The sequence below is a fragment of the Patella vulgata genome, chromosome 4, assembly GCF_932274485.2.
Source record: "Patella vulgata chromosome 4, xgPatVulg1.2, whole genome shotgun sequence".
Taxonomy (NCBI): Eukaryota; Metazoa; Mollusca; class Gastropoda; family Patellidae; genus Patella; species Patella vulgata.
Genome location: NC_065882.2, coordinates 26,102,197 through 26,115,021, shown reverse-complemented (window position 1 = coordinate 26,115,021; position 12,825 = coordinate 26,102,197). Strand labels below are relative to the sequence as shown.

At 37.9% G+C, this 12,825-nt stretch overlaps 1 protein-coding gene and 1 long non-coding RNA gene across 5 annotated transcripts in view; one reads left to right on the top strand and one right to left on the bottom strand.

Moving 5' to 3' along the window:
* The window catches only part of LOC126818336 (UDP-glucose 4-epimerase), a 45,501-nt gene that overhangs the window by 27,839 nt on the left and 4,837 nt on the right, over window positions 1-12,825 (top strand). For all 4 annotated transcript variants that reach the window (XM_050545692.2, XM_050545695.2, XM_050545691.2 and 1 more), the window contains one exon: window positions 1,201-1,286. In XM_050545692.2, coding sequence (XP_050401649.1) covers window positions 1,201-1,286 — 86 coding nt within the window. The remainder of the gene's footprint in view (window positions 1-1,200; window positions 1,287-12,825) is intronic.
* On the bottom strand, window positions 3,049-11,448 carry LOC126818341 (uncharacterized). The gene is made up of 3 exons (XR_007679204.2): window positions 11,179-11,448; window positions 5,614-5,708; window positions 3,049-3,204 (listed from the first exon to the last, which is right to left on the bottom strand). It is a non-coding gene; the product is annotated as an uncharacterized LOC126818341 (long non-coding RNA).

Genomic DNA, 12,825 nt, shown 5'->3' with positions numbered 1-12,825 from the left:
TATCAACTACAAATACCCCGAACACCTCCTGAATTGGGGCCATATGCGCCGAACTAATCACAAATCCATTGTGACTAATTCAACTATGAATTATGAATAAAGCGATTGCATTCCCAAATAGGTCGAAAGAGTCACAAATTGTCCTGAATTGTTTACGAAGAGCTACATTTCTTCTCATATATACATAAAAAGTGGTGCGGCAATCTGTTCCCGGCAGGGGGTCACGATGGCTAAGTGGGTAAGACTGTGGCTCGCTAGCCCGAAGGTCGGGTGTTCGATCCCTGCCTTGGCCAAGAAAGTTCATCCAGATTTTCCGGTGTGGTTCCCCCTTGTCAGTGATGCAGAACGGAGGACCTGACAAAGACAGCTGTCTAGTCGTTCAGATGGGACGAAATGCCAAGGGTCCTGTACACACATTGGCATGCATGTAAAAGATCCCATGACAGTTGGAATTAGATATAAGAGTAGGCCGTAGTGCCTCATAGCACACTGTATGGATTATGCCCATCTTCATTAGCCCAGTTCGGAGCAGAACAGTGGGAAGTTAAACCCCATTTCATATCATTTCTGTTCCCGGTAAAACAGTTTCCGGAGCCCAAGTGACACCATCTACCACGACTATGAGGAATTACCAATATATCCTTGATGCCACGCAGACCCTTGGGGTATGTTAAGGGCAAGGGCCTCAGGAAAGGCAAGTGGCCACAGGAACAGAACAGCCCATGGGATAACATTCCTGCAGCGAATGAGCGCTCCCACAATGTGCCCCTACTCGGAAGGAGCGCCCACATGAGGATGACCAGGTGATGGAGGAGGACAACGATGAGGCTGCCGATGTGGGAGCGCCTGCCACCAAAGTAAACACCAAAATGCCAGGGGTGGTGTCCAGCCTCACCGACCAAGACCAAGAGCAGGTGTAGCACCATGGTTATTTTGTCAGATGATTCTTTCATTTCGTACCTTCACATGAATACCCACTAATTATCGTAACTCTTTCGTAAACTATTCGTAACTTCTTAGTGGCTATTCGATTAATTTCAATTCGGGGCGATTCGTTGTATGCGCAACCCATGTGAAAGTGGGGCATATCAGGATAACAACATATAAGACGAAAATCTTCTCCAGATATATCAGAAGATGGACATGGGTTCAGATGGTTAATAATTATGTTTTGTTACTGATCCATGTTTCGTATTCCAGGTGTTCGAGATTATATTCACGTTGTTGACCTTGCAAAAGGTCACGTAGCTGCCCTTAAAAAGATTGAAGAAAACTGTGGCTGCAAGGTAAATATAATGCACATCTTTATAGGATCACAGAATTTTAACTATAGTCACACAGAATATACAATATGCAGAGAATTAACCTCTGTATCCTACATCAGTGTGAAATGATATATAAATTAATATGCATAATTATATAATATTGCATTTAAAAATGATAAGTACACATAGACTTTTAACTGAATTAGATGTATTTGTTATTATTATATGATGGACAACATTCATATAAATCAAAAATATATACTTGTATGTATTAGGCAACACAAATAAAATAACTTGATGAAAAAAAATAAATATGTCCCAGCGGGCACATAACGTTGTGACAACATTGTTCAGGGGTTGTATCACAACGTCTGAAATAGGTCAGCTGTAGGTTGTTTTGCAACAAACTCTTACGTTGTGACAACGTTGTACGGACGTCAAAGCAACATTGTCACAACGTTGTGTGGTGGTTGACGAAAAGTTGTGACAACGTTGTACGGACGCCAAAGCAACATTGTCACAACGTTGTGTGGTGGTTGACGAAAAGTTGTGACAACGTTGTACGGACGTCAAAGCAACATTGTCACAACGTTGTGTGGTGGTTGACGAAAAGTTGTGACAACGCTGTACGGACGTTCAAGCAACATTGTCACAACGTTGTGTGGTGGTTGACGAAAAGTTGTCACGACGTCAGAATTTGTTGTTTTTCAACGTTGTGTGGTGGTTGGCGAAAAGTTGTCACGACGTCAGAATTTGTTGTTTTGAGGTTGTATAAAACCCAGTATAAGCCCCATCCGAACTCCCTACAGTTCTGCCCCCACTGGACTAACGAAGACGGGAATAGGCGGCCGGGCACGATGGAAGTTAAATTAGGTGTGTGTTCGGGGAAGGGGGGGGGGGTGCTTAAATGCCCGACAGATTTGGGCCACGGTTTTGACATAGTGAAACGATACGCGAAGTTTCAACACCCTCACTCAATTAGAATCAAAGTTATTGTGTCCCATCACAACCAATCTAATTGCTTCTTTCTGAATAAAATCAGTATCAATTAATAGGACAGTACGTAGTTTCAAAACATTCAATTCAAACGATTATATTACAGTCAATATTAATGCTAGAGTCATATAACTTTGCAGTAATGGGTAAAGGTAATAGAATCTGATCATTAAATTTTAAGTAATGGTCATGTAATGAGTAATGGAAGATTTCAAAAGTAATGAGTAATGGAAATGTAATTAATTACATTCCGAAAATCATGTAATGGTCAATTACATTTCAATTACATTTAATGGCGCATTCTTTGAATGGCATTTAGTAATTAGAACATAATCAAATAACGCACTTTTATGGAATAACAATTACTATGGTTTATTTCACTGCAACGTTTCAACAAGATTTCACAAGTCGTTTTCAAGCATATATACACAAATAAATAAAATGAGAAAGATATGAATATATATATAAACATCAGTGCGAACTATCCAATGGTATGCATGTCTTTAAATCTGATTGATTAAATGCTAAATTAGCACTAATCTTTAAATAGTAATAAAATGTAATTATTTACTTTCAATGTAATGGGTAATGAATGATATTGCTAAAAATGAGAAAGTAATTTTAATGCAATTGGTACTGTAATAATAATAATAATTTATTATTTATAATGCGCCTATTACCAATATAAAACACTCAGTGCTCAATGGCGCAGTAAACATTTTGTGGACATCACACATAGAAAATAAAATAAAATTAAATGGATGATAAAAGAACTTAAAATGGCTTATAAACATTATAATAAAATATGACATGTAATAAACAAATTTAAACTGTACATGTACTTAATTGGTCCCTCGTCTGTCCGGCTCTTATTTTAGATGAGCCGAAACTGCTGTTATTATCTCGGCTTCATTGCAGCTCGGCTGACTGATCATTACACTATCTGAAGAATACAAAAAACTGTATATTTACTCTGTCAAATTTTGTAAATTATATAATTCAGTCCGATCAAAAAGGTGGTCCTAAAGCTGTAACAGATAATTCTGCATCCCATGAATTATGGACCAAAGGTGGCTTATTGGGTAAAACGCTGGCTCGCTTGTCTGGAGGTCGCATTTTCGATCCCTACATTTGCCGAGAAAGTTCAGTAGGCTTGAGAAGGACAACTGTTAGTCGTTTGGATGGTATGAAAAACCGAGGCCTCGTGTACACATTGACGTGCAAGTAAAAGATCTCTTGGCAGTTGGAATTCGATATAAGAGTAGGCCATAGTGCCGCTGCCCGGGCAAATTTTTCCTTCATTGCACGCGGTATAGCGCATGCCCATCTTCATTAGCCTAGTCTGAGCAGAACAGTAGGACGTTAAACCCCATATGAATTATATTATATATGACCCAATAACACATTCTATATGAGACATCGCTTGTGTTATTACTTTCATATTCTCCATAAATTTGTACGTGTAAGAAAGGCATGGGTGTTAAATTACAAAAAAGATAGGTTGCCAGGCAACGAAACATACGCCCACAGCAGCTAAATCGTCCGGGCGGTCAACAAGAGTTGTCGCATATTTTTACTTTTTTCGGTAATGAAACATTTATAATACACTAAAATCTGATTAAGAGCAACAACTCAGAAAACCATTAGAATTTGTTTGGTTTTTATAAAGTTCTGCCCCATGCTAACGTTTTGTATACAAAACTTTTAATACTGTATCATGGATTTAGCTGTCCAAGTCATAAAGATAGGTTGCCAGGCAACGAAACATACACCCACAGTACCTAAATAGTCCAGGCAGTCAACAACAGTTGTCACATATTTTTACTTTTTTCGGTAATGAAACATTTATAATACACTAAAATCTGATTAAGAGCAACAACTCAGAAAACCATTAGAATTTGTTAGGTTTTTATAAAGTTCTGCCCCATGCTAACGTTTTGTATACAAAACTTTTAATACTGTATCATGGATTTAGCTGTTTCAAGTCATAATAATTCATTGAAAATCAATATACTTGTTCGCCTCAAGATCTTAAACTCTGTGTATCAATCTGAAGTCAATCGGATATTAACTTTGGCCTCTAGAGCGTCCCCAAGATTTTTCAAAGTGATCAAGGGCCATAACTTTGGCAGTAATTATCAGAAATCTTTGAAAATCAATAGGATTCTTCGCCTCGTGACCTCAAACACTGTGTATAAATTTAAAGTCAATGAGATTAACTTTAGCCTTTAGAGCATCCACAAGGTTTTTTGAAGTGATCAAGGGCCATAACTCTGGAAGTAATTATCGAAAATCACTGAAAATGAATAGACTTCTTCGTCTCATGACCTTAAACACTGTGTATAAATTTAAAGTCAATCGGATATTAACTTTAGACTCTAGAGCGTCCACAAGATTTTTCAAAGTGATCAAGGGCCATAACTCTGGCAGTAATTATCGTAAATTGCTGAAAATCAACAGGCTTCTTCGTCTCATGACCTTAAACACTGCGTATAAATTTAAAGTCAATCGGATATTAACTTTGGCCTCTAGAGCGTCCACAAGATTTTTTGAAGTGATCAAGGGCCATAACTCTGGCAGTAATTATCGGAAATCGCTGAAAATGAATAGGCTTCTTCGTCTCATGACCTTAAACACTGTGTATAAATTTAAAGTCAATCGGATATTAACTTTGGCCTCTAGAGCGTCCACAAGATTTTTTGAAGTGATCAAGAGCCATAACTCTGGCAGTAATTATCGGAAATCACTGAAAATCAATAGGATTCTTGGTCTCATGACCTTAAACACTGTGTATAAATTTAAAGTCAATCGGATATTAACTGTGGCCTCTAGAGCGTCCACAAGATTTTTTGAAGTGATCAAGGGCCATAACTCTGGCAGTAATTATCGGAAATCGCTGAAAATCAATAGGCTTCTTCGTCTCATGACCTTAAACACTGTGTATAAATTTAAAGTCTATCGGATATTAACTTTGGCCTCTAGAGCGTCCACAAGATTTTTTGAAGTGATCAAGGACCATAACTCTGGCAGTAATTATCGGAAATCGCTGAAAATCAATAGGCTTCTTCGTCTCATGACCTTAAACACTGTGTATAAATTTAAAGTCAATCGGATATTAACTTTGGCCTCTAGAGCGTCCACAAGATTTTTTGAAGTGATCAAGCAATTGTGGACGCCGGACCGACGGACGAATGGACGGGGGCGAGGACAATATACGACCACATTTCAATGTCGGCGTATAAAAAGATCAACACTCATCGATGAAGTAATAAAAACTCGTGTATGCCCATACCATGTTTGATTATCCGATATTTAAGGATATGTTCGTAAATTGAGTATGATAAAAACAAACCTCGGACAACTTTGTAAATTTCTAAGTCCATTATGGACCGCCTCCCTTTATTTCCCTTTAAATTAAATTGGGCCATTAGGGAATTAGACATCAACCTGTTAAAATAAAAAGACATACTGTTTATGCGTTTAACAATACCACGAATTTTGACTTTCCATTCCTTGACACCTAGAAATGGACATAAATGGGTTGCAACGCATATAATAATGTAATATGTTTGTATATTAACTGATTTACATTCAATCGTTTCTGTTTTTACTGTAATGTCTAATCAGTTATGTTCGGCGAAATACGCGAAGAGAGAGAGAGAAATGGGGTTTAACGTCCACTTGACACAAACTTGGTCATTTCGGGACTAACACATGGTTCAATTTATTTCAATAATTCGCTAGCGCGTAGGGGTCTTTTTAGCAGTGGGAGGAAACCGGAGGACCCGGAGAAAACCCACCAGGTTAGACAGGCGACCAAACTCCTTGTCACGTACAACCGGGGAATCGAAACCCCGCCAGTTGACTCAATGACAGACCGTATGATACAGCGTGCGCGTGCTAACCATTCGGCCATCCAACCCCCCATACGCGAAGAGTCCAAATTGAATGCCAGTCTTTGGCGTCTGGTTATTCAAGTTTACACCCGCATATAGTATTCTCTTGGGTATATTTAACTTCATTCTTCGAGTCCCTCTATTACAAATGAAATTTGAAAGCATTCTTGCGCGCGATTCGTGTGGCAATTTCAAAACTTTAACTTTGTGTTAAATATTGGACATTAGAAGCCCATCTTTTCACGGTTACAACATTGATGTTGGGTTTAATTAAACAATGAGTCCCATGGTTGCAATGTCGAAGACTGTGGATGATATTGAGTTAGAGACTTGACTCCTTTAAGACGAAGACGATTGGAAAACGAATGTACGATTATTTTATCAATTTGTTTTCAAAAGAAAGAATACGACTTTAAACTGGTAACCACCAAGGCTCATCAGATGGGTTACCTATAGCTATAACATGAAATAAATGAAACACATCTAGTATATTATTATATTTCAATCACTGTAATATTTACAATCAATGTCAGTTCAATTATGCAGGTGTATGCTCATGGATATTGATGTTGTACATTTAATAATAAAATTACCCTTCACTTGAATTAAATCTAAAACCCACAAGCATGTAATTAAAGAGCTGTGGTGTTAACAGTCGCACTAGCCCGGCATTATATCCACCTGTCCGTAGATCGACAAAGTACAAGATTTAATTTTCAGAGCATATATGTTTTGTTGCGTGTCAACCTATCTTTTTAATTAAGATCGTAGACTTGGTTGCCTAATAATTAAGATGTATACAGCGACTTGGTTAACCGTTCATCGGTTACTACTGGTGAAACGGTTAAAAAAATTACAAACCGATATTCGTTTTCATATCATATTTGACATTCAAAACCAGGAATGGTAGCCAAAAATGTTTTCATTCACTAAAGACTATATAAATAGTTCATACAGCACAAAGTTCATATAGCATTTGTCATTTGTAATATATCACGGGAAATTAATGTCTTATTAATTCCCGCTCGAAGTTTTGTACACGTTACATTATTATTAACACTCCCTGCAAAGCTTGGGGTAGTATCAACTTATCTAAACAATTCATGAAATTGGTAACCCTATAAATTTAAAGATAATAGATAATGGGAAAGTCCATTATACAATACTATAAATATTGAAATGGCCCCTTCCAATTCCAGACATAGATTGAAATAGCTCTTTCCAAATCCAGACATAGCAAATGACCAAAAACTAAATGATTAAAATGCAATACAATTATAAAATAAAAACACTAAAGTTTCAGAACTAAAATAAATCATTTAAGAGATAATAAAACATATTTAAAATACTTAATTTACTTTGCAAGGAGGGTTCAATAATGAAATGACAATAGAAGTTCGACTACGTGGAAATGGCACCAGTAGAAAATAATCTACAATTACCGAAACAATTAATTCTTTTATATCATAATTATTTCTAAATGGACACAAAATATTAATTAATCGTAACATACCTAATTCTCAACTGTTACGCCTTCTAGCAACTTATAAAACTCGACAGTTTATCACAGCTCTATAAAAGCAGCCATGCAGGTTTGGCTGGGATTCCTTTTTGGCGGAAAGATGTTTAAATTTGATTGGGCCAACTGTCAACCTTGGGTGTGTTTTAAAATAAAATATGTATAAGATAATTAATCTTGACCTTTATTGGGTTTTTTTTATATACCGGTACATTAAATATAGATATTTTGCAATTAAGTTATGAACGTAATTAAGTTTTAAAGGTGTAATAAACGTTTAATAAATGTTTTTTAAAAAAAAAAAAATTTCAAATGGCGTGTATGGGTAATTGTTACCTATTCATTGCGGGTTCTTTATAAACGGTTCATAAACGTTTAAAAAAATCATATTTACGGTACTACGTTTTAATGGAAAATTTTGTAAGAAAACATCAATTATGAACGTTATCTAAACATATTATATTAAACATTTTTATCAATATTTATCGAAACTTCTGAAAAACTTACACTTAAAACATTTAAAAAACGTTTAATAAATATTTTTTTTTTTACATAACCTTTTAGAAACAAGAAAAATAACAAAAACAAAAACAAAAAACGTTTTTGAAATATTTTGTGCTTGCTGGGATTCACTTAGAACTGTAATTAATTAAATAATGGCCAGGTTTCACACTTATATATAATGAGCGCCATGGAAAACGCATCACTTAGTTTTTCGTATAACAAAATGATCCTGTAAACATATCTTATTTTTTTTGCTTCTTATTGTGAACAATATTCAAATGGGAACACATCAATAACAACACATTTGTACACTTATGGATGTTTAATCTGTAATCAACGGTACAAAGTCAGAGGGGTCAAAACCAAAAGTACGACACAGATGTCAGTAGCGCGTGTGTCCTCCACGGGCTTTTACGCACGCTGTGCAGCGACGTCGCATGGAATTAACCAATGTTTGAAAGAAGGCCTGGGGCAAATTGTTCCATTCTTGGACAAGAGCAGCTTCTAAAGCAGCAATGGTGTGCATCTGTGGTCTCCGATACAGACGGCGTCCAATCTCATCCCAGACATGCTCTATTGGTGCCATGTCCGGAGACATGGCTGGCCAGTTCAAGACATTGATGTTGTTAGCAGCCAGGAAGTCCATACTAAAACGGGCGGTATGCGAACGTGCATTATCCTGTTGGAAGTGCTGAAGTTGTGGGTGCGCTCGAAACATCGGAACAACAATTGGTTGCAAGACATCATCACGGTAGGCTACAGCATTAACGCGACCCCTGCAAATGTGTAGGGCGGTCCGGTGATGAAATGTGAAGCCTCCCCACATCATTACACTTCCCCCACCCCATCGATTCGTTTTGAAGACGCAGCAGTCTGCAAGACGTTCCTCAAGACGTCTCCACACACGTTGACGGCCATCAGCGTGATAAAGATGAAAGCGACTCCCATCACTGAAGAGCACACTTTGCCAGTCTATTCTTCTCCATGTCTGGTGTGTCCTTGAGCCCATATCAAACGCCGCTGACGGTGATGATCCCTAAGGATAGCTCCAACATAAGGTCGTCGTCGAGTCCTACTTCTCTTAGACGACGTCTTACGGTGTTGGCACTTACTGGTCCTTGTCTTTCGACGACTGCCGCACATGTTTGAGTCGCTGGGCAGAATCTGTCACGCAGATGAGTGACCCGGATGTAGCGGTCTTGAGCCTGGGTTGTAACGCGTTGTGGACCAGGACGTTGACGGTCACGCGCTGATCCAGTAACTCGAATACGTTCCACCAACCTTACAGTAGTGGACTGATGACAATTGAGGTGTCTGGCAATAATAGCACGCGTAGACATGCCAGCCCTGGACATTCCCATGGCTTCATTCCGTTGATTTTCAGTAAGTCTCGGCATCTCTAGCTCGATTCCTTCACACGTCCAACAACAAATTACGACAAATTCACGTTTCACAGTTCATGTACAGCACATTAAGTTGAAAACATGCTTTTAAAGGGCTCACACACAATGCTGCAGGTGAATATTGGGTTTTTCATGTGCATCTCATGCAATTTTTTTTTGTGCACACGGGCCGAAATTTTTTGCGTTTGGGAGCATTGTGTGAAACAATAGTTCATAGTATTGCATAATATTATACATACAAAACCAACTAGTAATAAAATATTTGGGAAAAAAAGTGATGCGTTTTCCATGGCGCTCAGTAATATAACGGTATCTACTTAAAATGATCATTTAAATACTTAAAAGAGATTGAATTGATTTCATTATTCTTTTATTATTTTTTTTTTTTTATACCGGAATAGTATTATTAAATTTACATTAGCACTATTAGATGTCGATCTACGGCTGTTTTTATTAATAATTTGTTTAGTGAAGCCGAATGATAAAAATTGCGTTAAGTCTACGTCGATCGAGATTTTGCCGTGGGTAACAAAACTCCGTCAAATCAAATAGCCCAGTGACGTGTAGAATAGATCAAATGGCTTGCTATGTGTCGCAAATTATTCGTTTAATGGCTATGTATATGAGTAATATGAAAAAACTAATGATGAGAGATTTCATTTAGATTAGATCTACTTGCGCAACACATCAACGCAAATGTCTAGCCTAGACTAGTGCAGATCACGTCGGTTCTAAATTCTACGTCGCTTGGCCTAGACTCGTGTATTCTGAGCGGACTGACACAATCATGCAGCTGGTCCAGTTAGTTTTAATAGTTAAAGCAAGAATTTCATATTTTCTAAGAAAGTCAAAACATAATTATTTCTATATCTTTTGCTCAATAGGCTGTCAACTCAATATTATAGGATCATAGGTATCATTATGGCACTTATAAAATCATTCACACCGGAAATAATAACACAATTACCACCTTTGTTGTTCTACCCCCCCCCCCCCCCATGGAAAAACTATCTGCAAACATTTGAATTAGAAGTTGAAAATGATATTTTGGCCAATTTCTCAACTGGCAATAGTGAATTATAGGAATAATAGGATTATTCTGTAACAAGGTAGGACTGTTTATAGATACCATCTATTTTAAAGCTTTACTTTAATACATTTTAAAAATATAACTTAAAAATATGAAATTCACTCGGCACAGCTGCAGTCTGAGTGTGTTTTGAAATGAACGTCGCCACTTACATCGCGGTCGTCAACAAAGTCCATGCCTACATTGCCGGTAATCATATTCGAGGGGCTTTCATATTCAACTTAATAATAATAGTCTCTGTTACTACATGATGTATGTATAGGTGCGCGTGTTTTACATACATGTAAATATAGTTGGTGTTTTTGTTGTTTTATAGCCATTGATAATGCTGTTGCGTAGGTAGCCTAATGTTTTGTTTGTATTTGTATGCTGTCTCTAATAGCCTAATGGGGTGTTAAGATACAATATAATTTTATCTGATCTTATATTAGCCTTAGAAGAAGCAATTGACGATTTTTATATCCCTTCCACATACCCGGTTGAGAGTTAAAATAATAGAACTTACCTTCGGCACGAACCAAAAAACCAATATGGCGTCCCAGAAGCATCTTTCGCGGCAACATTTAGAGTCACGTTATCAGTTTCCGCGGGAAAAAAACCCGCTAGTGTTACCAGATAATTTACTGAAGAATTAACCGGAATATTTGTCAGCTTCTAGTTGTTTTACAATAAGCCTTAAATAAAATGTATTATAGTTTGTATTGTGTTATTAAATCTCGATCTACGTCGTTAACCAATACAACTGTACCCAAGATCATACGTCAATTTCTATAGATAAGCGCATTGCAATTCCTGTTTTATTCACTGAATTTGTGTAGCAAACGCTGCACACTACACAATATGCATTAATCACCATTTTCTGTGCTTTGTGTTATTATTTCAATTGAAAAAAACCGGATGTAAAAACAGCGACATTTAGGTGCGGGAGAGGCATCTCGTTTACAGTTCATAATACATTTTTATAATACTTGACGGACGCAAACGCCTTTTCTTGCTTTCCCAACCCGTGTGCTCAGCAACATGAAAGCAAGCCAGTATTGCCTATTTAGTACACCAATAACTTTAATGCATTAAAGGAAATTATGATTTCCGAAAAATTATAAAACAAATAAATGACCGATGTCGCACACCGCCGAGTGGGACCCGACGAAATGTTTCAATCCGCGATCAATGCAGTACAAATTCGCCGTGTTCAATGACAAGAAAGTGAAAATGTTTTATTATACTTAAAAATCATCGAATTTGGGGCTCTTTATTTGACTGACAAGAAAGCAAAATATTTTCTTCCAAATAACATTCTGAAAGTTCCGCTTTCACTTTCTCTCGGGATTTTGAATGTGACTTTTTACCTAAATGGCTGCCGGGAACAGGGAATGTCAGGCAATGTCATGACCTTGACTCAGGTTACAACCCCAAAATTGACCTTGCGGGTGCGGGTCACGACTTTGACCTTGAGATTTATTCGTGATATCTGGGTGGTACATGAAGTTTTGGGACTTTTTCGATCCCAAGGTCAAGGGTCAGGTCAAAGGTCAAGGCCCCATTCGAAAGGTCAATGAGTTGCCTATCCATGGTCATGACCTTTGATTTGCCGCGCAGACCAGGGGCCCCACCATGTGCCCGGGAGCATCGAACTCAGTAGATATTTTGGTGACCTTGACCCTTTCAGATGACCTTGACCTACCGGGGTCATGTGGACCAAGATGACATTTTGGAAGGTCAAGGTCCAGTGGTCCTGACTTTATTAGATGGGCCCCTAGGGTTCAAAAACCAAAATACTTCCGGGGCCCCTAGCGGGTCAAGGTCACGACTTTTGGTTGGCGATTTTAAAAAATGAAGAACAAATGTTGGGTCAGTCTATCGGGTCACCAAACCCCGGGGCGATCGGAAGACATTTTTGGGGCAAATTTCCCTAGAAAGTGAAATAGCTGAGCATTACAGCGGTGTGGTCTAAGGGCAGATAACTCGCCCATCCCAAATCGGATCCGACGACCTTGAGGTCGTGGCTATTTAAACTAAATTGACCCCTGGGAGTCTCGTGGTGACCTTGGTTTGACAATCAGAGGTCAAGGTTCGAACTGCTATATATGACGTTTCGATAACGTTATGACAATGTTGTGACAACGTTTTAACAACGTTGTGACAACAACCT